This window comes from Pimephales promelas, chromosome 10 (genome assembly GCF_988280905.1).
Source record: "Pimephales promelas chromosome 10, fPimPro1.hap1.1, whole genome shotgun sequence".
In the NCBI taxonomy this organism is placed as follows: Eukaryota; Metazoa; Chordata; class Actinopteri; order Cypriniformes; family Leuciscidae; genus Pimephales; species Pimephales promelas.
The window spans coordinates 4,427,638-4,455,393 of NC_142778.1; the positions used below are offsets into that span (position 1 = coordinate 4,427,638).

The following is a 27,756-nucleotide window of genomic DNA, read 5'->3' on the forward strand; positions in this document are numbered from 1 at the left end:
TATTGAACCGAATATGAATATTGATACTATTTTCTAGTAGAGCTGCTGCTGTTTTACAGCTGAAACTGAATTTTGTTTCATAATTGATGAACTTTGCAACACTGACTGACTGAACTGATTTGACTCTACATTGAACAAAATTGCGGTGAATATTGTTATTTTCCTTATTATTACTGCGAAGCTGCTTTAATAATATGACTTTAATAAAATGTGACACTCGCATCTCATGTTGTTAACAATTCAGTTGTGCAAAAAATCCTTTGACATATGAAACATGAGTGAAGATTAGAAACATTAAACAAATATTAAAGGGGTCAAGCCCTCCCTCTGCGGCTGCGTGTGTGTGTGTGTGAAACCTACAATGCTATCTCCTTCAACCTCTGCTATGAGACTCATTCTGGCTGTCTGTCGCATCACTGATCAGTTCTTCTACTTCAACGTTAACGTTCATGGGCACAAATATTGCAACATCTCAAAAGACATCACATGTTACACTTACCGATATAAGCTCTGCAATGTCTCGTAACAAAGGAAATACCCTTTTCATCACTGCAAAGAAGAAGGGAAAAAGAGAAAAAATAAAATAAAGGAAGTGCTCCATAAAATTCACAAAGTATTTCATAATCCGCAGTGACTAAATGTCTCTAAAAAGGTCAAAGCCAAAACACGGCGTGTTGAAAAATAATCAAAACATCTGATTAATAATTATTGGTGTCTACTACTACTGCTTATTTTCAGGATTCTTAGGATTTAAAGGGATAGTTCATCAAAATGTTTAATTTAAACATTGATCAACACATACATTCTCACGTGTCACACATGTGCGGTGTTGGGGTAACTCATTGAAAGTATCAGATTTCATTTACATTTATTAATTTAGCTGATGCTTTTATCCAAAGCAACTTACAATTGCTATATATGTCAGAGGTCGCACGCCTCTGGAGCAACTAAGGGTTAAAGGAGTAGTTCACTTTTAAAAAAACTTTTGCTGATAATTTACTCACCCCCATGTCATCCAAGATGTCCATGTCTTTCTTTCTTCACTCGAAAAGAAATTAGGGTTTTTGATTAAAACATTCCAGGATTTTTCTTCATATAATGCACTTCAATGGGAACCAAACGGTTCAAGGTCGAAATGAGAGTTTTAGTGCAGCTTCAAAGGGCTTTAAACGACACCAGACGATGAATAAGGGTCTTACCTAGGACACTTCGAGTCATGACTCAGAAAAAGATTTGTTCATTTTGATGAACGAGTTCGAACAGGAGAGTCACGAACGCGCATCACAGAACAGAACGAGGTGAGCATTTGAGCTTATAAAACTTAAACTTTTTTATTTATTTTTTAAATGAGCGATCGTTTCGCTAGATAAGACCCTTATTCATCATTTGGTGTCGTTTAAAGCCCATTGAAGCTGCACTGAAACTCTCATTTGGACCTTGAACCGTTTGGTTCCCAATGAAGTCAATTAAGAACCAATAGAACATTCAATTTTTTGATTTAGCGGGCACTTTTATCCAGAGCGACTTATAAACGAAGGATAGAACAAGCAAAATGTGCACTAAGTAATTTGTCATTTTCCTGGATGTGTTTATTGGAGTGAATGTGATCTCATCTGCTATACTGTATGTAAACAGGGAGTTATTGACTGTTATTCAGTCAAATGACCTCTCAATGTCCTCGGCTATCCACGATTACGTCACAAAGAGCTCCACCAAATATAATTAAGCAATCAGTGAGTGTTACATGGAGAATGTTGTCACTGTTCCACCTCACCTGCTTAACTAAAGTGAACAGTATGTGTTTGAGAGCTGTGTGTGTGCGTGTCACAGCTGTTACTAGTGTGTTTCAGCATGCTACGCTGCGTCTCGGGCCGTATATGTGAGACTCCCTGGATGGATGGCCAGTCCGTGACAGTTTTACTTTGATAATGCAGGCTACAAAGAGCAGAGCACTGCTGAAGACATTTGTATACAAATGCCATGCAAAATCTGGTTGCTTTTTGGCATGGTCTTCAAGTCTCCAGTGAGGAATTCCCCTTTATTTGGCTGTTATAAAACAGATGATGCATGGATTGAGGAATCGGCTGTGCTGGAGTCTGTCTCAGTCACACACCTCCAGAGTTCTCACAATGTGGATTTATATATTTTCCGTCCAACATACAGATGTCCATGGGTGAAGAGGTGAAGAAGGGGTGATCTAAGAAGGACAGACTGAACCAACTTCACAGCACCATCATCACTGTAGGACACTCTTCATCGGGACTGAGTCCAAGCCCAGAACAAACTTAGTCATATCCTGAGGAAATGTAAAAAAAAATAATAATAAGTGTCTGCATTAAATTAAGTACAATCAATTTGGCTGTATAAGCCATTTCAACTTAAATGATAGTCAACTAAAAATAGTGGATTTCATTTGTTGAATCTTTTGTAACTTCTTAAAAAAGGTTGAAAATTGCTTAACTTATTTTAATGTAAGAAAAGATGTTGTAATGACTTATTGATCATATCATTTTTAAATATTTTTGGAAATAAAAGTTGGAACACTAAGCAATTTTATACATCTTTACTAAATTCAAACACGCGCCTTCTCTGCAAAACCCGCCAATCCGATATCAGAATATATAACACACACACACACACACACACACACACACACACACACACACACACACACATACATACATACATATATATATATATATATATATATATATATATACAGTGAAGGAGATTGATTTAATCATCAGAAACTCAAAATAATAAGTTATCTGAACTAAATAAATTATTTAAGTTGATTTGACAAAAGAAAAAATGTTGCGATAACAAATCTTGAAAATATTTTTTTACTGTGTACATACAACAAGTGTTATATATATATATATATATATATATATATATACATAAATACATACACTAACAATGCTGGGTTGATATAACCCAAATTTTGGTAAAATATGGACAAACCCAAATGTTGGGTTGAAACAACCCAGAATTTTTTAGAATGTATATATATATATATATCTGTGTGTGTGTGTGTGTGTGTGTGTGTGTATATATATATATTATTATATATGTGTGTATATATATATTATATATATACTATTACATGAATTGTTTTTGTTAAAAAACAAACAATAAAATAAAACAGATAACTGTATACTACAGTTTAAAAGTTTGGGGTCAATAATTTATGTTGGGTTAAAAATGTAATTTCAAATTTTAACCCAAATTCAACTTTAACTTTCAACTGTAATTTTTTTATTGCATTTTTAACCCAACATTTGGGTATATCTATATGTATAAATATATATATATATATATATATATATATATATAAATATATATATAAAACATATCTATTACATGAATTGTTTTTGTTACACAGCAAAAAATTTAAAAATAAAACAGATAACTGTATACTACAGATTAAAAGTTCGGGGTTAATAATATTTTTACAATACTTTTATTTTGCAAATACCAAAATTGACAGTATAGTCATTTACAATGTAAGAAAAGACTTTTCAGTTTAAAATGTATCAGTTTCCGCAAAAATACGAAGTCCCTGATTTGATCATTGATAATAATCAAGAAATATTTCTTCAGCAACAAATATAATTATTTCTGAAGGATCGTGTGAAGACTGGAGTAATGATGCTGAAAATTCAGCTTTGATAACAGGAATAAATTACATTGTAAAATATAATCAAGTAGAAAAAAGCTATTTTAAATTGTAATAGTGGTTAACAATTTAATGCAGCCTTGGTGAGTAGAAGAGACACTTTCAAAAACATTAAAAGAAAAATAAGTTTTGAATGGTAGTGAATATGTCTAAATACATAAACAAATTAAATCTTAATTATGTCATCAAGAAGCAGCATTTAGTTTTCACCAACAAAGTTTTCCCCTTTTGCCTTTCATTCACATCTCTTATTTTTTTCAAACTACTGGTATTTCACAACAGTGTTGCTCAATCCCAACGCACATCCATCAGCTTAATTGAATGTTCACTTTGACAACACAAATCCCTTAGATAGCACTCATTTATTCTTCCCCGTGGAGACCACAGCGTCAACACTTCAGTCCGAGACCCTTATCTGCATTCATTCAGTACACTCTAAACATAATGCACTTACATTAGAGATTGAGGAGAAAAGCGAACGGCCAAACGAGTCGACTTATTATACACTATTAAAATAAAGGTTGCAAAAAAGTGTTTTTGTTTGTTGCAATAGAACAATTTGTGCATCCCTAAAGAACCTTCCAGTCAGCAGTTCTTAAAATAAAATGTCTTTCTTAATGTGAAGAACATTTTAAATAATATTTAGAACCCTTTTCCCCCCAATAAAAAAGAACCTTCTGTGCACTGGAAAGATTCCATGGATGAAAGATTCCAAATGGAACCATGCAAACACACAACACCTTTCTTTTAGGGAAATTAAGTGAGTATTTATGATGATTTAACAAAATAACACTAACAATGTTTTGTGAGAAACATCTACACAATTAGGTTCCATGCTAACTAAAGCAACATACAAACACCTACCCCCCCACCACACATCCACCCACACACACACACACATTCAGACATTAGTCAGACGAGGGCTGAAAGTGCTGTTCGAGTAAAAGATGAGTAAGGTACAGAAGAAGTGAAGCTTGTGGCTCCTCCTCTGTTTTCTAGAGCTGACAGTCCCAGACAAATGGATAAGAGTGAAGTTACTCCTGCTCAAACTCTCCCATGCAGTTCTTCCACCACCAGCAGACACACACCACTTCTGCTCGACGGGCTGATAGACCCTCCGAGATCTTTGTCTTTGAGATTCGAAAGTCTTTTCTTTCTGTTGTTGTCAGCGCAGGAGACCTTTGTGCTCTTCTTGAAATCTCAGTCTGCAGATATTCAAGTGTGTTGCAGCGACGAAACTCCTCCTAAATGCTGACTGAGCCGTGTGGCCTGATGGGATCGGACGTCAGAGACCTGAGCGCCCTGCTTCCAGCGGTCCCAGCGCTGCCGGGGAGGGACTCCAACTGTTCCCTGCCCCTCGGCGGAGCTCCGCAGTGGGGACCGATGCTGGACTTTCACCCGGCCTCCCAGTACGGATCTCTTCCCTCACACTCCTTCGTCAAACAGGAGCCGGTTTGGGGGCCCGCAGACCCTCACGAGGATCCTCACTGCGGTTTGGGGGCCTTCACCGTGCACTTCTCAGGCCAGCTCACGGGGATGCCCTTCGCCGATTCTCCCTCCAACCAGAGCCGGATGTTCTCCGGCGGGCCGTATCTGGAGAGCCCTCCTGTCCCGCGCAACCAGGGTGAGACAGCCGTCCCGTTCCTGGATCACAATGCGCTCCGTCACGAGCCACATTATTCATTTGTCTCGTAACGAACATGAAACTTCAGAGTGATACTTGTGTGTACACTGTAAAAAAACTAATTTTTTTAAGTTTTACTTAGAAAAGTTGGATAACTTTTTTTTATTTTGCCACTTTAAATAAGTTTGACAAACACTAAAATGTGTTTATTTTGACTCTGTATTGTAGGTGTGTGTAAAGTTTAGGATCTCTTATTATGCTCAAAATATTACTTTTCAAGGTAAAAAAAAATCCAGTTTTTTAAAAGTTTTACTTAGAAAAGATGGATAACTATTTTTATTTTGCCAATTTAAATACATTTGACAAATCAGTTGCACAAACACTGTAAATTTAGTTTACTAAAATCTAAAATGTGTTTATTTTGACTCTGTATTGTAGGTGTGTGTAAAGTTTAGGATCTCTTATTACACTCAAAATATTACTTTTCAGGGTAAAAAAACCCCAGTTTTTTTAAAGTTTTACTTAGAAAAGTTGGATAACTTTTTTTTATTTTGCCACTTTAAATACATTTGACAAATCAGTTGGACAAACACTGTAAATTTAGTTTAATAAAGTCACAAATTTGTTTTTTTAACACTGTATTGTAGGTGTGTGTAAAGTTTAGGATCTCTTATTACTACCCTTAAAATATTATTTCTGAAAAGTGCATTAATCATGCATTTTGAAGTCTGTTAAATCTTAAAGTTATACACGTTTGTGATTTACTGGATTAAACTGAATTGTTCAAATACTAATTATTTTAATCACATGATATTGTATATGATAACCAGCATATTGTAGAAAACAAACAAAAGGTACAGGTAATATTCTGCCAGGACATTATCCGTTAAGTTTACAGTAATTTTTTTGTAACCCTGAAACACAAAACATTGCAATATTGTTCAAGATCGGTTAAACACCTGTGAAAAATCGATACAGAAAATTCCTTCAACACAGTACATTGGGCCCTATTTTAAAGATTTTTCAGTAACACTTTATTTTACAGTGTCATTCATTGTTACATATTACATGTAGTTACTATAGTAATAACTGTAAATTATGCAGACTTGCATGCAACTAACCCTAAACCAAACCCTAACCCTAAAAGTACATTTAGTTGCTTAATATTACTTAAATGTATAACAGTGTAACAAAGACACCCTAAATAAAGTGTAACCGGCTTTTAGAGTGCAGTTAAACATGCATTTTTCATTAAATGACTACATAAATAGTTTTCAGCACTTTGTTTCAGAGTCCTGTAACGTTTCGCATGAACATACTTTATCGGTGTAAGGTGTACCCTGAGCCTTAACTTAACTTATGGAGTTAACTCGGGGCGTTTGTGACTGCACAGACTGTAAAATAAAGTGCAACCTAGTATTATTGAATCATCTGAAATCATCTATCAGATTTGCATGGATAGAAGTAAAATATGTGAATAATGCCATATAAAGGCATTTATATGCTGTATGTCGCTCCAGACAGATTCTTTGAAGAAACTTACAGTCTCCTTAAAACTTTTGGGAAATCAGAAGATTGATGCTCTCTGATATTTTAAAGGAAAATAGACTGAAATGTTTCTCAAATGGGTAAAGAAGTAGTTTACAGAGAACCAACTAAATAAATACTGAAACCGTAATTTTCAGTAAACCGAAACGGTGATGATGTGCTTTAAAAAAAAAACCAAAAACGTCAAATGAAAGGGTCATATCTAGCAAAACGATCGGCCATTTAAAAAATAAATAAAAAAGTTTAATTTTTTAAGCCCAAATGCTCGCCTTGCTCGACTCTCCTGTTCGTACTCGTTCTTAAAAATGAACTTATTTTTCATTCGAGTAATTTGGTTCTTTCAACGAACGAAATAAACGAAATTACTCAAAAAAAAGAGTCCCGAACGTGCATCACAGAACAGAGCAAGGCGAGCATTTGAGCTTATAAAACTTAATTGTTGATCGTTTCGCTTGATATGACCCTTATTCATCGTCTGGTGTCGTTTAAAGCCCTTTGAAGCTGCACTGAAACTGTCTTTCGGACCTTGAACCGTTTGGTTCCCATTGAAGACCATTATATGGAGAAAATCCTGGAATGTTTTCATGTATATACAGTGAAAAAAGACAAACAAACAAACAAACACTTACTTGTTTTGTCTCTTTCTCTCTCACACACAGGTTATGGTACAGTAGCATTTGATGGCGCTCCCAGCTACGGTCACACACCTTCACACCACACACCTCCGTTCCCCAACAATACCTTCAAACACGAGGACCCCATGTCCCCACAAAGCACTATGGGTAAGGAAAATATATTCTCAGTTAGACCCATAAAGCAGTAAATGTCTTTGAATAAATGATGAGTATATGGAATAATCATGAGGCAAAGGTAAGACATGTAGGATTATTTCTGTGGAAAGTTGGTTTGTTTGAGCGTCCTGACCATTCCAACACAGCAACAATAACTCAGCCAATGGGGTGAGTGTGGAGGCGGAGCTATCTGTTTGTGACAGATATCACACACTTCACCTTTAAATACTTTGCTCACCCATGAGAAAAAAAGTATGCTTAATTGTATATTTTAGTCTACCATAAATGCTCGTCGTTGGTTTATTCGTCACACTTTAACCATATTTCAAAGACAATAAAAGTAATTATGAATTACATGAAAAGATGTATGTAATTGGGTCAAAAAACCCAAACTAATTGCATTAAATATACATTTAAACTGTAAATATCAATAATTACTTCACATTTTAAGTAATAGCTCACTTAAAAATGAAAATTCTGTCATAATTTACTCGTCCTCAAGTTGTTTCAAACCTGTATGAATTTCTTTCTTCGGGTGAAGACAAAAGAAGATATTTTGAAGGATTTCCAGACACTCTAAAAAATGCTGGGTTGTTTCAACTCAAATTTGGGTAAAAAAAAATGGACAAACCCAAATGTTGGGTTAAAAATGTAATTAATTAAGCCATTTTTAACACAACATTTGGGTCTGTCCATATTTGACCCAAATTTGGGTTGAAACAACCCAGCATTTTTTAGAGTGTAGTATCATTTCCTACTGGAAGTCAGCAGAAGAGAAAGATTCATCCAGGTTTGAAACAACTTGCGGGTGAATAACTGATGACATAATTTTCATTTTGAAGTGATCTATTCCTTTAAGTGTATTATTTCTGTAATAAGTACTCTTTTAAAAAGTTTGCACAAGGGCTGTGCAGGATAGAGGATATTTAAGTAAAGTATGACAGATAAGATGTATAGGTATCTGGAGATCACCTGGAGTTCAGGAACTGAAGTGGCCACCGCAAGGACATCTCGAGTTTTAATGTCAGGGCAGTAAATACTCGCATTTTTTCCTCCCTTCTCGCTCTTATTTTTCCCTCTCCGTCTCCTTCCTCAAACACTCAAAACACTGAATGCAACAGTTTCTAAGTTCATTAGGCACACAGTAAATTACTCCGGAATAAATGATGGGGTCTCTTCTTCGGGTTAGCTAACAGAAGGAAGCAGAATTGTGGAGAAGAATGTTTTTAATGCTCCTGTGGGACTGAATCCCTTAGAAATGCACAGTGAGCTCTCAGAAACTCTGCTGACTGCTTTACGGTCTCAGCGAGCCCTGCGCTGTTTGGATAACCGCAGTGAAGACGAGGCCACGCTCTCTGTTAGCTCGGCTGTAAAACGCTTTGTTTCACTCTCTTTCAGATATGCTCTTTGAGGGTTGTAATATGTGCTTTGATTCTGTGATGATGCAGGTGAGCAACAGTACCCCGTCCCACCACCTGTCTATGGGTGCCACAGTCCTCCTGACAGCCAGACCCTGCTTTTGAGGAACAGCTTCAACAGGTACCTTCTTTATCACATTTACTCAATGCAAATTACACTCAGTGTAATAACAGACATACTGTTATCATTATTATGAAGATTATTAAAAATGTATAGGTAATAACATTAGTTAACAATACATCTACAGCATTTATTATTCTTAGTTAGTATTAATTTCAACATTTACTAATGCATAATTAAAACCAAAGGTTGTGTTTGTTAACATTAGTTAATGTTAATGAACAATAAATACTGTAACAAATGGATTGCTCATTGTCAGTTTATACATAAACTAATGTTAACTAATGAACCTTGTTGTACAGTGTTACCAAACGTATTAAGTTAATAACCCTCAAGGATTTGTCATGCATGAAATAATAACAATAGAAATGCAATAAATTGCATCACAGAGGAAACAAACAGCCATGAATTACAAGAAGTTACAAAAACAGAAAGAATTGTTGATGCAACTGCCGAAATAAAGGGAAATTCCTGGATATTATCTAATGACAGCATTTGAGAAAACAATTTTGCTCGTCCCTCAGTCTGGTGCATTATCCTGCTGGAAGTAGCCATCAGTGGCCATAAAGGGATGGACATGGTCAGAAACAATGCTCAGGTAGGCTGTGGCATTTAAACGATGCCCAATTGGCACTAAGGGGCCTAAAGTCACACCATTACACCACCACCACCAGCCTGCACAGTGGTAACAAGGCATGATGGATCCATGTTCTCATTCTGTTTACGCCAAATTCTGACTCTACCATCTGAATGCCTCAACAGAAATCGAGACTCATCAGACCAGGCAACATTTTTCCAGTCTTCAACTGTCCAATTTTCGTGAGATCTTGCAAATTGTAGCCTCTTTATCCTATTTGTAGTGGAGATGAGTGGTACCCGGTGGGGTCTTCTGCTGTTGTAGCCCATCCGCCTCAAGGTTGTGTGTGTTGTGTCTTCACAAATGCTTTGCTGCATACCTCGGTTGTAACGAGTGGTTATTTCAGTCAAAGTTGCTCTTCTATCAGCTTGAATCAGTCGGCCCATTCTCCTCTGACCTCCAGCATCAACAAGGCATTTTCGCCCACAGGACTGCCGCATACTGGATGTTTTTGCCCTTTTCACACCTTTCTTTGTAAACCCTAGAAATGGTTTTGCGTGAAAATCCTAGTAACTGAGCAGATTGTGAAATACTCAGACACCAACAACCATGCCACGCTCAAAATTGCTTAAATCACCTTTCTTTCCCATTCTGACATTCAGTTTGGAGTTCAGGAGAATGTCTTGACCAGGACCACACCACTAAACGCATTGAAGCAACTCTAAACACAGGTTGACTTTAATGATGGATAAATGGTGGAGGTAACAACAAAGGAACGCAAGGAAACAAAACTGAGAACAACCCCACACGATGTCCATGGGAGGACAAACAACAATTAACATAGGAAACACTGAGGGACAGTATATGTTCTCAGTGGGTAACAAGCTTAAAGGGATAGATCACCCCAAAATAAAAATGATCCCATTATTTACTCATCGTCAAGGAGCCAAACACAATCAGGCTTATATTATAAAATATCCTGGCTCTTTCACGCTTTATAATGGGAGTGAATGATACCAAAAAAGTGCATCCATCCATCATAAGAGTAATCCACATGGATCCAAGGGGTTTAATAAAGGCCTTGAAGGAAAGCAATGCGTTTTGTTAAGAAAAATACCCATTTTGATATCTTTATTAACTATAATCTTGGCTTCCGGTAACAGCCGTACACAAGTCTAGTTCCTGCAGAAGAGTGACCTCTGACCTGACCTATAATGTAAGAGTAGCGTAAGCTTAGCTGAGAGTAAACGCTTCTCGCGGTTCAAACAAATCTGCATCTTTTTTTACGGTTTATTCCCAATCCAATGCAATGGGAATCAAATGATCTCCATTCTACATGTGCCACTGTGAAGATGATTTTTGCTGTTTTTACAAAAAGACCTTTTCTGTGGAAATCACATTCGCTGTCGATAGAGCTGAACTTGTATTGAACCTGGAACATTCCTTTAAAAGGCACATTAATTAGTGTAAGAAGTGAAATATGTATTGCTGATGGTGTGTTTGCTGTGGCACTGCTCTCTGTGACTGAATGGAGGTTCAGTGAAGCCCAGTCTTGGATGGCTCAGATAAATCCCCAGTAAGTCTGCAGTGAGTCTTGCTGTCTGCACAAAGGTTAAGAACTGCACAGCAGCTCTTAGCAGGCCAAAATACACTCACAGTGATCTACTGCCCGTTTCCTCTGGATTCTTCTTCCCTTCTCGGCCTGGGCTTCCCCAGAGACATGAGAGGAGGAGAGCGGGGGAAGGATTTCACCAAGTACAACATGTTCCTGCATCAACATCTTTGTTGATATTGGAACAAGATTCCAATCAACCAATCAGATTTGAGGAACAAGTTTACAGTTCAGGTTTAGGCTTACAATCAGGGTTAGGTGCTTCGACGTCAGTGTTATTCACCTGTCATTTCCATCTTATTTTAGGGATAATTTATGTGTAGGGTTAAGTTTAGGGGTAGGGTTAGTCGCCATTGTGTGAGTGGACATCCCTCGACTCAGAAAGACTCTTGCCCCGGGGCCCCCGCAGAAATGCATTCCCAAGTGAGCCTTCTTGCACAAAACAGTGCTAAAGCAGGGAGGAGATGGAGCAGGTCTTGCTAGTTGCCCCTTATTGGCCCAACCAGACCTCTCTTCTCGACAGCCCTTCCTCTGGGTACATCCTCAGGGATGGGGCATGATGGCACTCCCGTTTAGACCTTGGAGAGTTACAGGTCTGGTTCTAAAAAGAGGTTCTGGTCGCTAACACAATAATTTTTATGCCGCAGAGACCATCACGCCTGTAAGAGCACCCTCTCAAAATTAGTCTCGCTCCACCTTGAAGTGGAACTTATTTGTTGAATTGAGTCTTCTCTCCGTGAGGAGATCCCGAAGGTGTTCAATCACTGCAGTGCTACTTTCCTGCTAATGGGTTGGAGTGAGGCTCTCTCTTCCACTTCAAAATGTTGTTGCCTCTGAATTGACGCACATCGTGATGCAGTGGATACAAAAAGAAGCACGACTTGATCATCAGGTTCCTGAGGCAGGCGAGGAGATTGAATTCACCTGGTAATTTATGTCTGTGATCAAAGCTTTCACCATCATTACTCAGTCTTCAGTGTCACATGACCCGTCAGAATCACTCTAATATGCTGATTTGCTGCTCAAGAAACCTTTCTGATTAGCATCAATGTTCAAAACAGTTATTTGCTTAATATTTTTGTGGAAAGCATGATTCGCTGATAGTTCTGGATAGAACGTTCGGAAAAGCAGTGCTTATTTGAAATCTTTTGCAACATACAGGGGTTGGACAAAAAAACTGAAACACCTGGTTTTACTACACAATAATTTGTTAGAATGGTGAGGGCCTCATTTTGCATCCAAATACAGCACCAATTGACAGACAGAAGTCCTTCACAGTGACCAGAGGGATAATGAGCCGTTCCTCTTCCAGAACAGTGTCCAGGTCACTATATGATGCTGGTGGACTCGCTCCTCCAAAACACCTCAATAATATTCAGATCTGGTGACTGTCAGACCATGGGAGATGTTCAACGTCACTTTCATCTTCATCAAACCCTTCTGTCACAAGTCTTGCTGTGTGTGTTGGTGCATGATCATGCTGATACACGGTTTGAGCATCAGGTGCTCATGATCCTCCAGAAGGGTTTGGTAGTCCTCGGCAGTGTCGTGTCCATCAAATACAATCAGGATTGTCATGATATTGGAGCTCAAACCATCACTGATCCACCCGTGCTTCACTCTGAAGATTGGCCGCCAGGCATATAGATGTGAAACCTCCAACATTGGCCAGTGTTTCAGTTTCATTGTCCAACCCCTGTAACTTTGTTTAATTTAATGCATCCTTTCTGAATACAAGTAATATTTTTCTTTTGAAAAAAAAATAGTGTCAAAAATTCAATTGAAATATAACAACACACAGAGGGCCTTATTTTAACAATCTGAAACGCAAGTATCAAGCGCGAAGCGCAAGTAAATTTGTGGGCGAGTCTTGGGCGCTGTTGCTATTTTGCCGAGATGGTCCTCACTGCAGAACACGAAATCCAGGGGGAGGAGTTGGATCCAGATTCAACTCCTCCCCCATACCTAAACCTACCCATCTCCACCCCCTGATCCCTAACCCCACCCCTAATCCTACCCATCTCCGCCCCCTGATCCCTAACCCCACCCCTAATCTTACCCATCTACACCCCTGATCCCTAACCCCACCCATAAACCTACCCATCTCCACCCCCTGACTCCTAACCCCACCCCTAATCCTACCCATCTCCGCCCCCTGATCCCTAACCCCACCCCTAATCCTCTCCATCTCAGATCTGATTCGTCAGTACTACAATTAGGCTGAAAAATTTGGGCAAATTTGTAAACTAGATTTAGGCCTACATTTTTTTACATCTTCATGGACACCACAATGATTTCCCTCAAGTGTTAATATTTTTTCTTGTTATAATGTATGATGCACACTTAAAATAGCATTGTGAACAACCTCCCGTTCTGGAACTGCAAAATAGTTGCTTCGAAACATGCTTCCTTTTTACGCCGACCCGCCCAGGGAGCGCAAGTTCATTCCCTAGTTTGCCGGCGTGCGTCTGTGTAGGGAAAAGCCGGCTTTGCGCGCCTGCGCGGGTGCAACATAAGAATGATACATGCGTCAGTGTACAAAGTCATTTGCGCCGGGTGCGAGATAGGGTCCAGAGTTGGAATTAGAGGGCGAGTAATTATTGAAGATATTCATTTTGGAGTAAACATTTCCTTAATAGAAGGGCGAGAAAGAAGATAAAAGAGAAATGCAACTTCTTATCAGTCACATAGGAATCAGTGTGCATTCTTCAGATACTGCTTTCATGTAGTTTAGAGAAAAAGGAGAACACAGAACACAACATAACACATCCAGTTTTGATAAGACCCGAACAAAGCGTTCCAATTATTCCCCTTTCTCACTATAAACTGCCTTTGGAAACCATCACAAGAAAATACACTCACACAAACAATCTTGCATTACACATTACAGGGGGGTGTGAAAAAGGGAAATTCCAGCTTATTTTTCATCAGTGTTTGGCCTAGACGTTGTTTGGATTTTGAAACACTCACTGGTGTGAGCTGTAATGGAAAGTCATTTATTTGGAAGGAATGTGGCAACCAGTCATAGACCATTCATGAAAAAGCACTTCTTTATTTTCTGATTATTTTATTATTTTATATTATATTATTACTTTTCATTACATTACATTATTATATTATATTATAACATTACATTATTTTATTAATTTTTAATGATATTAAATAAAAAACAAAAAAATATTTCAAACATAATTTTTTACTAATTATATAACCAAAATTAAGATTTATTTTATGATATTTTATGATAATTTAACAATTATTTGTATCATTATTGTTATTAAATAAATACATTAACAAACAATAGTGTAGTTTGATACATTTTGCTCCTCAAAGAAACTGTCTAGCCTTCAAAAACTGCAATTTTGGCACGGAGAAAAGTGGCAAGCAGAATATGAGTCAAGATCATTTCCCCAAATCATTCCACATACCGAGAATCAGTGTGACATCACACTCTGACATCACTGTGCCAGGCACTGGGCTCTCCGGGTGTGAGATCTGGCTGAGATACGCTCCTCACAACATGTGCTGAGGCCTAATGATGTTAGCAGTTTCCACAGTGCCGAACTAGCAGAACGTGGTTATGAATCAGTGCTGGATGATTCTGAAGAGACATCAGGACACCACTCTGCTGACATGTGCACTTCTAATCAGTCTGTGACACAAAAAGAAAAGAAATGCACTACGAAATGTTCCATGCCTTTTCTCTATCTGTGTTTTTCAGCTTATTTTTGGCTTGTCTTTTATCCTTTTTAAAACTGCTGTGCTTTTTGAGAGGCTGAGTAGTGAAAGTTGTGTCACATGATCTCTCTCTTCTGTCCTCAGTGATAATCTGTCCCAAATGGCGTCACAGTTAGAGTGTGTTTCCTGGAATCCAGTGACACCCAGTGTAAAGAGGTAAAGATCAACACTTTCCTTTCCTTTCCTTTCCTTTCCTTTCCTATCCTTTCCTTTAATTTACTTTCCTTTTGACCATTTCCTTTCCTTTTGATCATTTCCTCTCTTTTAATTTCCTTTCCTTTCAACCATTTCCTTTCCTTTCAACCATTTCCTTTCCTTTCTTTTCCTTTCCTTTTGACCATTTCCTTTCCTTTCCTTTCTTTTTGATAATTTCCTTTCCTTTAATTTTCTTTCCTATCCTTTCCTTTAATTTCCTTTCCTATCCTTTCTTTTCGACCCTTTAATTTCCTTTCCTCTCCTTTCCTTTTGACCATTTCCTTTCCTTTCCTTTTGACCATTTCCTTTCCTTTCCTTTTGACCATTTGCTTTCCTTTAATTTCCTTTCCTTTCCTATCCTTTCCTTTCTTTTTGACCATTTCCTTTCCTTTCCTGTTGACCCTTTCCTTTAGACAATTTCCTTTCCTTTCCTTTTGACCATTTCCTTTCCTTTCTTTTTGACAATTTCCTTTCCTTTTGACCATTTGCTTTCCTTTAATTTCCTTTCCTTTCCTATCCTTTCCTTTCTTTTTGACCATTTCCTTTCTTTTTCTTTCCGTTCCTTTCCTTTCTTTTTGACCATTTCCTTTCCTTTCCTGTTGACCCTTTCCTTTCGACAATTTCCTTTCCTTTCCTTTTGACCATTTCCTTTCCTTTCCTTTCGATCATTCCTTTCCTTTAATTTCCTTTCTTTTTGACCATTTCCTTTCCTTTTCTTTTGACCATTTCCTTTTCTTTAATTTCCTTTCCTTTCGATCATTTCCTTTCCTTTAATTTCCTTTCCTTTAATTTCCTTTCCTTTCTTTTGACCATTTCATTTCCTTCCCTTTCTTTTTGACCATTTCCTTTCCTTTTGATAATTTCCTTTCCTTTCCTTTCTGTTTGACCCTTTCCTTTCCTTTTCTTTTTTGACCATTTCATTTAATTTCCTTTCCCTTAAATGTTTGATATCCTCTTAAATGTTTTATAATGGTGTCTGTTTTAAGGAAAGGACTGCACTCTTCTCTAATGTAGCTCTGCACTTTGAAACAAAAGATCAGTGTGAAGTAGGAGCATGAATTATGCTGTGGTGACGGTAGGAATGAATCCTGCTCAGTCAACCAGTCCAACCAGATAGAGTGTCTGACCTTGGGTCTGGGGCATTGAGGGGTACTGTGTGTGTGTGTGTGTGTGTGAGAGAGAGAGAGAGAGAGAGAGAGAGAGAGAGAGAGAGAGACAGAGACAGAGACAGAGAGATGTTAAAATGAAGACATCCAGACTGGCTGAAGAGCAGAGGGGAAGTCCCTCTTTCGGGTTGTTTTTGAGTGATTGAGTGTGTGTGTGTGTGTGTGTGTGCGTGTGTGTGCATGTCTAGGACGGCAGATGAACTCTGCCACTGGAATAGGTGACTGCGATGCTGGACAGAATATTTATGCCAGCTGTCTAGATAAAAGATTTGGGTCTCAACCTTCCTCACACCCGTTGCCATGACAACAGTGTGTTTATCTGCTGAACGGATGAATGGATGGGCTGTGGGAGGACTGGACCAGCAATGGCTGATCATGTAGTCTGAAATGTGAAGTGAGTCGGACAAAGAAGAAGCTTTATAGGCCTTCAGCTCTTCATCCGTTACTCCCCACACTACAGATCCTCCTCCACGCTAACAGTCCTCCTTCGCTATCACTTATGACAGTTACGGCAGCTATTTCTGGCTATCACAACATCCTTTTGTTAATAAGGAGGAAAAGCCCATTCATATATAGCAGAGCAGAGCTCTCACGTGTTCAACTTCTGTCCTTTCTGGATCTTCTTTACTGAGAATCTTCTTGGTTTTAGGTTCGCTATGCTATGGAAGCTTGTAATTTTATATATATTTTTTATCTCCCAATTCTTTTTTCATTGTAAGACAAACTTATAAACCGAATCTCTTCCCCTCGCAATAGTAAGTTTATGTTTTGTAATTATTGCTGTATTTTTCACAATTCCTTTTTTTCTCTCTTTATTTAATCCTCACTTTATTTTTCACAATTCCGAGTTTATAATTGTGTAAAGTCAAAATTTGTAGATATAATCTGGCAATTACAAAAAAGAAATTGAAAAATTCATAATTAATTTTTAAAAACTTTACTCTCTTTATTTAGTATATCTCACAATTTTGGGAATTTTTTTTTTTTTTTTTTGTGAGAGTTGTGAGTGATCTTTGAGATGAAAAGTAAAAAAAAAAAGTTAAAAAAAGTTTTTGCTTACCCCATGTGAGTGGTCTTGTTTGATCTTCTGTCTATGGATTTGTGTGCAGTCACAGTGGCAGTTATGAGGCCGACCCCATGGTGTACAGCTGCAGCGCACAGTATCACATACACACACATGGTGTGTTCAGAGGATTACAGGTGGGTGAAAAGCAAAACACAGAGACAAAATCATACACATACACATTCAACTCTGCACACATTACATTCTCAGAATCACATAATCATAAAGTGCACTGAATTATTATTTATTGTTTATAATAAACATTAAACACACACACACACACACACACACTATTATGAAGTGTATAATGTTTTAACACTTCACACTACCATTCAAAATTGGTCTCTTCAAAATTCAAAAATACAGAAAATATGTTGAAATATTATTACAAATTAAAGGGGTGGTAAAGTATGATTTCACTTGTTTTCTAACTTTAGTTAGTGTGTAATGTTGCTGTTTGAGCATAAACAACATTATCAAAGTTACTACGTTCAAAGTTAAAAGCAAAGGAAGATGTTTGCTTTTAAAGAAAAGACTACAACAAACGTGTAGGGACTACACGACATTCTACCTAGCGTCACCAACCCTAAAATGTGCATAAACCCCGCACTGGGAACACGCAGTCCATGTTGAGAAGAGGAAGAGTGGTTGTATAAGACTAACGTTACATTTGTGAGTCAGCTCAAACTTTAGCATCCATCTTTTCACATGCAATAGTGCATCTCACAACAGTTCCATAGATTATCCTGACAGAATATGCTAATTGAAGATAGTTATAGCAACATAAATTCATCAACTAACCTTTCAGAGACGTCCTGTTGTATTCTACATGTTGTTACTTCTTTTTGAGTCTCTCCATCTTGACTCCGTTTTAACATTAATGGGAGAACAGTTTCTGTCATTTTAATGTGTATCTGCGTGAGGAAATCGCAGCTGCTAACAAACAACGAGCTCTTGAAGCTCCGCCCTCTGCAGCAGCTCATTTGCATTTAAAGGGCCAGGCACAAAACGGTGCGTTTGTGCAAACTCTCAAAAAGTGACAACTTTAACATGCTATATAACAGGGGTGCCCAATCCTGCTCCTGGCGATCGACTGTCCTGCACAGTTCATCTCAAACCCTAATCAAACACACCTGAAGTAGCCAATTAAGGTCTTTAGGATCACATTCAGCTGTGTTTGATTAGGGTTGGAGATGAACTGTGCAGGACAGTCGATCGCCAGGAGCAGGATTGGGCACCCCTGCTATATAAAAATATCGGGGTATTTTTTGTGCTTAACCTTCACACACACACACACACACTCTGTGGACATCAGAGATTTATTTTACGTTTTGCGAAAATGGCATTTTTACTACCCCTTAAAAACAAAAAGTAATAAAAATTTATGTTGGAATATATTTTAAAACGTTGACAAAGCTGGATCTTCAGCATCATTACTCCAGTCTTCAGTGTCACATGATCGTTCAGAAAGCATTCTAATATGAGGATTTGCTTTTCAAGTAACATTTATTATTATTATCAATGTTTAAAACAGTTGTGCTGCTTCATATTTGTGTGGAAAACATACTTTTTTCGGGGTTCTTTGATGAATAGGACGTTCAGAAGAACAGCATTTCATTAAAATAAAATCTTTTTGTAAAATTATTATTTTTACTGTCACTTTTGATCAATTTGATGCATCCTTGCTGAATAAAAATATATTTTTAAATCTTACTGATCCCAAACTTTGGAACAAATATGCACTTTGTGTAATGTCATAATGTTGGGGTTTTACTGTTGATTATTATTAATGAAAGTTCTTATAAAGTCTAACGCTTCAAATATAGAAATATCCCCTCAACAACACACACTCATGCTGTCGATACAGTCAGGTTCAGCTCAAGGTCTCACACATTTGATTTCTTTATTTGAATCCGCCAATCAAATTTCTTACAGAAAGGGTTCAAATATTCTCAGAGATAACACAGCTTATGCAGATATATATCGGCCAGAAGGCGCCTCCTAGTGGTCTAACCATAACACTACCTCAGACCTAAACCTACCATAACCAAACAAAGCTCTGTGCGCGTTATATTGACGCAAAAGGGTGCCATGTGCGTTGGATTTAGACGAAATTTCAAAAGCGTCACTATATGACGCACTAAGATGAGAATGCGCCATCTAAAAAAAAAAGAAATAAAGTTTCATGACTGAACTATAGATATGCATTCGGAGCAGAGGAGGTGTATAAAAAAGTCTCAGTAAGAGGACAGTCTGACTCTAGTAGTGTGTGAGTGAACATCCATCAGTGTTTTAGAAAATTGATATTGTCCAGAGAGTAGTGTGTGTGCATGTATGTTTAGAACTTTACTTTAAAGCGTTCCCATTAAGGCTTTTAAAAGATAAACTGATATTTAACAGGCCACAAGATAAAAGGGTTTGTTGAGATGCAGAACGCACGCAGGGTTTGGAAATGCAGAAGTTAAAACAAACAAGGGCTCAAAAGTGCAGCCCATTGGCCAATAGAGTTTGTGGATTGCCAATTATTCTCTGTTTTTGTCTTCTTCAGGATGTGCGGAGAGTACCAGGCATCACTCCCTCCATTAAATCATCAGAGAGCAGCGAGAAGCGTCCGTTCATGTGCTCTTACCCAGGCTGTAGTAAGAGGTACTTCAAACTGTCCCATCTGCAGATGCACGGCAGGAAGCACACAGGTGAGGTCCATGTGGCCCGTACGAGATTTTATGCCATTTTACACTTTCAGTTTGGGGTTACAAACAATCCAAACCGGTCTTTGCTTTTTTCCCCCTTAAACAAGATTTACAGCGTTATGCAACAAAGTCATAATTCATATGTTAATCTATGTTTTCAAACGTCCAATAAAAGTTTGGCAGACGTTGGAACTTAAAGAAGTAGATGTGAAAAGCTTCTCTTCATAGTTTAAAAATAAATTAACTTGATCAGGCTGGTGGACGTTTGAATTCTTACTTTATTCCAGTGACAGTGTGAGTCTGATAACAGTGATGAAATCACAACCATGATTTGTGTGAAAAACACACATGCATGCACGCACACACAAATAATTCTAGAACTAAACATGGGGTCAAAAAGACACTTTACAGTACACATTAATCATTGCAACACAGTAATTATTATTTGTAAAACCTTAGAAAAAGAATTTAATACACACATAAACTGATTTCACTTTAAATTAAAGCATCTACTAAATTAATACATTTAAATGTGCATTGCTGTAAATCTTATATAAAATGATTAAACAATAAATCACCATGGATATTAACACTAACAATAAAGTTAACATTAGTTATGAACTAACGGCTTATTTCAACAATCTAATGCATTACTAAAAACACCTCACAGTTCACTAGAATTTCTCAAAAATATCTTGATTGGTCAAAATTGTGACCTCGTGGCATGTAGAGCGTTACAGATAAAAATATCAACAAAGTAAATGCTGAGTTGAAACAGCGCCCCCTTGTGGAAGCTTCAGAGACCTCAGTGTTGTCCACAGGGTTCCTCTAGTCTAAACACACACTGACTGTCAGAAGAACCGTTGTGGATTGATGCTGTTCTCTGTCACGTCCAGGTGAGAAGCCCTACCAGTGTGACTACACAGGCTGTGGCCGCAGGTTCTCCAGATCTGACCAGCTCAAAAGACACCAGCGCAGACACACAGGTCAGTCACGTGACTAATATACAGAAATATTGGAGTTTTGTGGCTTTTAGTTCATTCGATTATTCACTTTTAAAAATAACGGTTCTTTACTGGCATATTTGGTTCCATGAAGAACCTTTAACATCAATTGAATATTTCTGTTCCACAATTCTTTTTAAATGTTCTCCACACTAAGAAAAAATGCTAATTTTAGGAACTGCTAACTGAAAGCAGTTTTTCCTTAGGAAAACGAAAAAAAGTTTTTGCTATGGCATCGCTGTGAACTCCCCGTTGGAACCTTTAATTTTAAAGAGATAATTTACCGCCAAAATTAAGATTCTGTCATTAATTACTCTCCCTCATGTTGTTCCAAACCTGTAAGACTTTCGTTCATCTTCAGAACACAAATGAGGATATTTTTGATATTTTTGAGAGATTTCTGTCGCAACACTTTGATGCTTCAAAAAGTTCATCAAGGGATCATAAAACTAATCCATATGAATTGAGTGGTTTAGTCCAAATTTTCTGAAGAGACTCGATCATTTTATATGATGAACTGATTGAATTTAGGCTTTTATTCCTGCTTGCCATGGGAGAACAAACCTCTTACGGGTTTGGAACGACATGAGGGTGAGTACCTAATGGCAGAATATACATTTTTGGGGCGAATTAACCCTTTAAGAGTATAATGCACCCATAAAACATTCATTACATATACTTTTAGCATGTAACATTAACAGCTTGATCTATTAGAACGTAAAAGTCACAGTTTTTCCAAAAATAATACTGACTCATCTTGTACTCAAGTTTGGGCATATCCAAACTTGTGTCCAATCAAATGCTGTAGAATTAGATAGCCCCAGCCACTAACCCCTCACTTTGATGAAGTATCTGAAGCCCACCACAGCTGTCTGTCTCTCTGTCTGTCTCCTGCTCTCTTCGGTCTGTAGGCGTCAAACCCTTTCAGTGTGAGACATGTCAAAGAAAGTTTTCACGCTCAGACCACCTTAAAACCCACACTCGGACTCATACAGGTAAAACAAGTGCGTACGCTTTTTGAACTTCTCAAAAATCATTTGATCAATTGGTTTCATATGAAATGTTTCCATTATAGCACATCAGTAAAGTGTGTTGTGTGTTCACAGGCGAGAAGCCGTTCACGTGCCGCTGGCCCAGCTGTCAGAAGAAGTTCGCTCGCTCAGATGAGCTGGTCAGGCATCACAGTATGCATCAGAGAAACATGAACAAGTTCCAGTCTGCTATATGAGACACTGTACACACACACACACACTGTATATAAACACTCACTAGTGAAGACCAGTCAGTCAACGACAGCGGTGACATGAAATGCAACTGTACTACATTATCAAAGCATCTTTGTAAGAAACAGATGTTACTGAATGCATACAAATATGCACTTATAAAGGTTTGCCATATTGTATTTGACATGGGAACACTGTCTGGATCATCTCATTTTGTACATAAGAACTTTTGTTGATTACACTGGGTATCCTTAGGCTATATACTTGGGGTGAGATAATCACATTTATTCATTTGGAAAATAAGTGTAAAAATCACATGCACTGCAATGCCTTTGTATATATTAGTTGTCAAGTGACAGCGGTCTTTCTTAAAAAAAAAAAGCATTTTATAATAAACTACATTTAACAAAATTCTCAGGACATCAAGTGTTTTCATTAGGAGGGAACAATCTAATGGTGGAATAATTTCACTCAAATGTTAAATAAAAATTGTATACATGAATATATAATGTATGCATATATGCATGTATAAAATTACAGTTTGACATTTGTGCAAAAATAATCCAACATTAGATTATCCTCTTGTTATATGGACATGTTTAATGCAAATGACTACTTGTGGCAAGAGAACATGCTCCCTTATTTAGAATAATAATTTTGTGCAAATGGAAGAAGCCATCAGAGGATGGGTACATGATGGCCATAAAGGGATGGACATGGTCAGAAACAATGCTCAGGTAGGCCGTGGCATTTAAACAATGCCCAATTGGCACTAAGGGGCCTAAAGTGTGCCATCCCCCACACCCTTACACCACCACCACCAGCCTGCACAGTGGGAACAAGGCATGATGGATCCATGTTCTCATTCTGTTTACGCCAAATTCTGACTCTACCATCTGAATGTCTCAACAGAAATCGAGACTCAACAGGCCAGGCAACATTTTTCCAGTCTTCAACTGTCCAATTTTGGTGAGCTCTTGCAAATTGTAGCCTCTTTTTCCTCTTTGTAGTGGAGATGAGTGGTATCCCTGCTGTTGTAGCCCATCCGCCTCGAGGTTGTGTGTGTTGTGGCTTCACAAATGCTTTGCTGCATACCTCGGTTGTAACGAGTGGTTATTTCAGTCAAAGTTGCTCTTCTATCAGCTTGAATCAGTCGGCCCATTCTCCTCTGACCTCTAGCATCAACAAGGCATTTTCGCACACAGGACTGCCGCATACTGGATGTGTTTCCCTTTTCACACCATTCTTTGTAAACCCTAGAAATGGTTGTGCGTAAAAATCCCAGTAACTGAGCAGATTTGGAAATACTCAGACACCAACAACCATGCCACGCTCAAAATTGCTTAAATCACCTTTCTTTCCCATTCTGACATTCAGTTTGGAGTTCAGGAGACTGTCTTGAGCAGGACCACACCCCTAAACGTATTGAAGCAACTGCCATGTGATTGGTTGATATAACTGCTCAAAGCTGACCATTGAATCCTTACACACTACACCAAAAAAGTGTCATTTCTTTGAACAAATAATATGCGACGAAAGGAATAATTTCTCCCAAAAGAGTTTGGAGCATTTATTAAAAACTGTGTACAAAAAAAAAAAAAACTGCATACAAACATACACCAATGTGAATACAAGCAAGCAAGACCCCAGAAGAAAGAGTCACGTCTATGTACAGATCTAATCCTCGTCCTGTTCAGCAAACACTGTATAGCGCCATGGTTTGACTTCACTGCACAACAACTGTTAATGATTGTCCTAAAATGAATGAGCGCCCACTCTGAACACATGCATAGATCAGGAAGACAGTCTGGGCTTTGAATGGCCTTCAAGTTTCTATATACAAAAAGACAAAATGCTACTAAGAGACCAAACTTTGCATTTGCATGATTTCTTATTGCCACTATTAAACACAGAATTGTTCAAAGCTTATCAGGAGTGAACGTTTGACTTGCTCTCGCAGGGGGAAAAAGATCAAGAAAAAAGAAAAAAGCAGCAAGATCTCTTCAAGATCAAGGAATAAAAAAGTAAATCTTGCTTAGACAAATGAATATATACATACACACACGTACATTCAAGCTTCTAGAAATCAATCGCATTTACGTAACATTACAAATGACAGCCTAGACTAGAATAAAGTGCATTATTGCCCAGAAACACTTTGCCAGAAACGGTCTTCTCGTCTTGAGGCAGCAGGCGTTGTGGAGAGGTCGTCATCTTCATCTTAAAATTACATCAGACATTCCAATCAGAAGTCACAGTTCTCAACACGAACCCTGATTCGCCGGTTGAGCTCCTCCCCTGCCAGCAAGCAAGGAAAAGCAGGTCTCTCATTGGTTCATTCAGAAAGGAGGCGATTGGTCGAGAGGTTTGGTGGATGGACGGCAGCTCTAAGCGGTTCCTCACGCGGTCATCTTCATTCGTCCTGTGAATAAAGAAGAAAAGGGTGGGAATTACAGTACATACACAATCATGATGACTAATTCATGAAGATTTTACAGTTACAGAGCTAATACAGCACAATGTTGCAATGGACACCACACAACTGAATCATCTTCCATTTAGATGTCAACGTCTGCACACTGTTTTTATCATTTTGAGGACTACAAAGCTCGATTTAGGCTACAAAGCAGGATTTAGTTTTTGTTACTCATTATTACTCAAGAGACTGAATTGGCCTTTGGGGATTAATAAAGCTATCTGTATCTGTAAGAGACGCACACGCTCTGTTGATGAACCTAGTAAGGAGCATCATCCCTACAGAGTACACCACGTTATGCATTGCATGTAGCCTTTACAGAGGATCCAAGATTGTGGGAAAAACGAGAGAAATGTTGACAAGAGAGTAAACGTTATTCATTAAATGTGTTCAGATTTAAAGGAGTAGTTCACTTTAAAAAAAACTTTTGCTAAAAATGTACTCACCCCAATGTCATCCAAGATGTCCATGTCTTTCTTTCTTCACTTTGCTGAGCACCAAATGGTCCAAAAGACAGTTTCAGTGCAAAAAAAAAATCTCCTGTTTAAACTCTTTTTTCGTGTCATTTGGTTCATTCGACGAACGAAATGAGCGAATTGTCTCGGGAAAAGATTCGTTCATCTTGTTCGAACAGGAGAGTCATGAACGCGCATCACAGAACAGAGCAAGGCGAGCATTTGAGCTTATAAAACTTAAAATTTAGTTATTTATTTATTAAATGGGCGATCGTTTCGCTTGATAAGACCCTTATTCATCGCCTGGCGTTGTTTAAAGCCCTTTGAACAGTTTACACTGAAACTGACTTTTGGACCTTGAACCGTCCATTATATGGAGAAAAATCCTGGAATGTTTTCATCAAAAACCTGAATTTCTTTTCGACTGAAGAAAGAAAGACGTGGACATCTTGGATGACATGGGGGTGAGTAAATTATCAGTTACAAGTTTTTTCAAAAGTGAACTACTCCTTTAAGGCCAGTCCAGATCAAGCGTGCCGCACAAGCCCTCAAGAGTGAAGCCAAAACGTCTCGATCGCCCTCCTGTGGCCGGTCCTAGTATAGGTCATAAACCCCGCCTCCCCATGATATTCAATGGACGTGAGACCATTACACTTCACATATCCTTTATCCAAAGATAGTTTCTGTCATTTACTGTAGTTTCTATCACGTTGATGTAATTTCAATAGTTTGTTTTTAGTTAGTTATGCGATGCTATAAAAATGGTGCCGTGACATCATGATTGACAGGTTCTCTGTGTGAAGCACCAACAGACTTTTTTTCATAATGTTGGCTATGTGGTTAGTAGTTGTATTTATTTACCTTATTTTAACGAGGTACTGCAATCAGCAGACATCATTGGAGAAGAACGGAGCAGACAGAGGCCACTTAATGAAAGTGCGGGACGTGTTTGCGTTTGATTCAGCGAGAATGAGGGCGTGACCTTGATTTTGTGGCTTTACTTCCTTCTCACGACTGCGTATGTCTGGTCCCGAATACGCAAGTGCGCAAACTCAAGTCTCAAGATGTCAGCGCCATTTTGGGACATTGGCGGCTTCAGTTTTCTCTGATGGAAAAGAGCTAAGGGGCGTCGTCCATCTTTTTTTACAGTCTATGGATTTGAATTAATCTGTTCAGATCGACACAAACGTTTGCATGTGGTCATTGCAACAGGTTTTTTTTTCTAATCTCTTTTTCATCGCACTGCAAAATAAACTGGCCAACCATATGTGTAGTGAGATGGAAATGAGATTCCTCTGTATTGCTGTACATCAAGTTAGCTCACTTTGTCTTTGGAACAGAGCCACTGTAATCAGTACTGAACATTTCTGTGACTCTTCATGATAACAATGAAATCACATTTGTCACAAAACATTTTTTGTTATCCTTTTTACCACCACAGGGCAGCCCAGCCAACCAAAAGCAGAACTGGAGGTGAAGACATAAAGAAAAACAACCACCAAACTCTTTTTCGCCACTCTCTTACTCACGCACATAAAAATGAACAAAGACAAACAGTGAATACAGTGCACAACTCCCAAAAACACAAGACAACAGAACAAGAACAGTAAGCTTGTACAAGACCAAACAAAACAAAACAAAACAAGAAAAGACAAACACACACACACACACACAAAGCTTCCTGGGGTTAAAGGCGCTGTGTTAGATGGGTGGGCATTGACGAGGTGACACGTGGGGCACCATGCCATGCTGAGCGTTTCATGCCAAGCGACCAACCACATAAAACCCCACCTACCTGCCCACCGTCCCCAACCAATGGGCTGCTCCTGTCTACCTGACTATCTGGAAACCAACCAATTACAGCGTCACAATGCAAAGAACAAACGTCCCTTTCACATAGTGTGACCTGTACTAAACGTTCATCAAGGCTGCTGTTATGACATTATTGTATTATTATTATATCAGATTATTTGCAAAAAGTTCCATCAGAATCTTATATAAGGTGGTGTGTTTGTCATCAGGTGACCATGAGGCTTTAGAGTGAGTGTGTGTCGGCTCACCTGCGGACAGCTGACTGTGGGACCGGCGTCGGGTGGTGGGGGTTTTAGAAGTGGAGGAGAGGGTTGAACCTGCGCTGCTGGCCCTTGAGATGGGGAGGGGCACGGGGGTCACGGGAGGAGAGTCCAGCTACGGCAGGAAAACAAACATTATTATGAGATGTTGGCCTGCATTTCTAAGGCCCTATGAAATTTAAATCACAAATTATAATAAAATTCATTTGAATTTTTCTGGATTCCGTTTTAATGGACAAATAACATTTTAGTAATCAAAAATACATGTTTATAAAAATGTATTAAACATTTTATCAAACGTCAA

General features: G+C 38.3%; 2 protein-coding genes and 1 long non-coding RNA gene across 12 annotated transcripts in view; 1 reads left to right on the forward strand and 2 right to left on the reverse strand.

Moving 5' to 3' along the window:
• Positions 1–1,464: 1,464 nt before the first annotated feature.
• Positions 1,465–18,505, reverse strand: LOC148977286 (uncharacterized). Of its 2 annotated transcripts, none has more exons than XR_016169837.1 (4): positions 17,862–17,881; positions 17,530–17,617; positions 7,481–7,627; positions 1,465–2,296 (listed from the first exon to the last, which is right to left on the reverse strand). It is a non-coding gene; the product is annotated as an uncharacterized LOC148977286 (long non-coding RNA). The 2 variants fall into 2 exon arrangements; XR_016169836.1 differs by lacking the exon at positions 17,862–17,881 and adding an exon at positions 18,334–18,505 and having other exon boundaries at positions 1,466–2,296.
• wt1b (WT1 transcription factor b) lies at positions 4,568–22,863 on the forward strand. 2 transcript variants are annotated; one of them, XM_089135302.1, is made up of 9 exons: positions 4,568–5,303; positions 7,511–7,633; positions 9,091–9,181; positions 15,193–15,264; positions 17,579–17,669; positions 20,081–20,225; positions 21,119–21,208; positions 22,138–22,221; positions 22,333–22,863. In XM_089135302.1, exons 1-9 carry the CDS (start codon positions 4,928–4,930, stop codon positions 22,452–22,454), a joined length of 1,194 nt encoding a protein of 397 aa, XP_088991428.1. In that variant the 5' UTR covers positions 4,568–4,927; the 3' UTR covers positions 22,455–22,863. The 2 variants fall into 2 exon arrangements, with proteins under 2 accessions (XP_088991428.1, XP_088991427.1); XM_089135301.1 differs by having other exon boundaries at positions 4,570–5,303; positions 22,138–22,230.
• Positions 22,864–23,991: 1,128 nt separating this feature from the next.
• Positions 23,992–27,756, reverse strand: part of kifc3 (kinesin family member C3) — a 52,027-nt gene continuing 48,262 nt past the window's right edge. For 7 of the 8 annotated variants that reach the window (XM_089135307.1, XM_089135311.1, XM_089135304.1 and 4 more), the window contains 3 exons: positions 27,441–27,567; positions 27,176–27,222; positions 23,992–24,871 (listed from right to left, as the gene is read on the reverse strand). In XM_089135307.1, coding sequence (XP_088991433.1) covers positions 24,863–24,871; positions 27,176–27,222; positions 27,441–27,567 — 183 coding nt within the window. In that variant the 3' untranslated portion in view covers positions 23,992–24,862. The remainder of the gene's footprint in view (positions 24,872–27,175; positions 27,223–27,440; positions 27,568–27,756) is intronic. The other variant, XM_089135305.1, reaches the window with a different exon arrangement.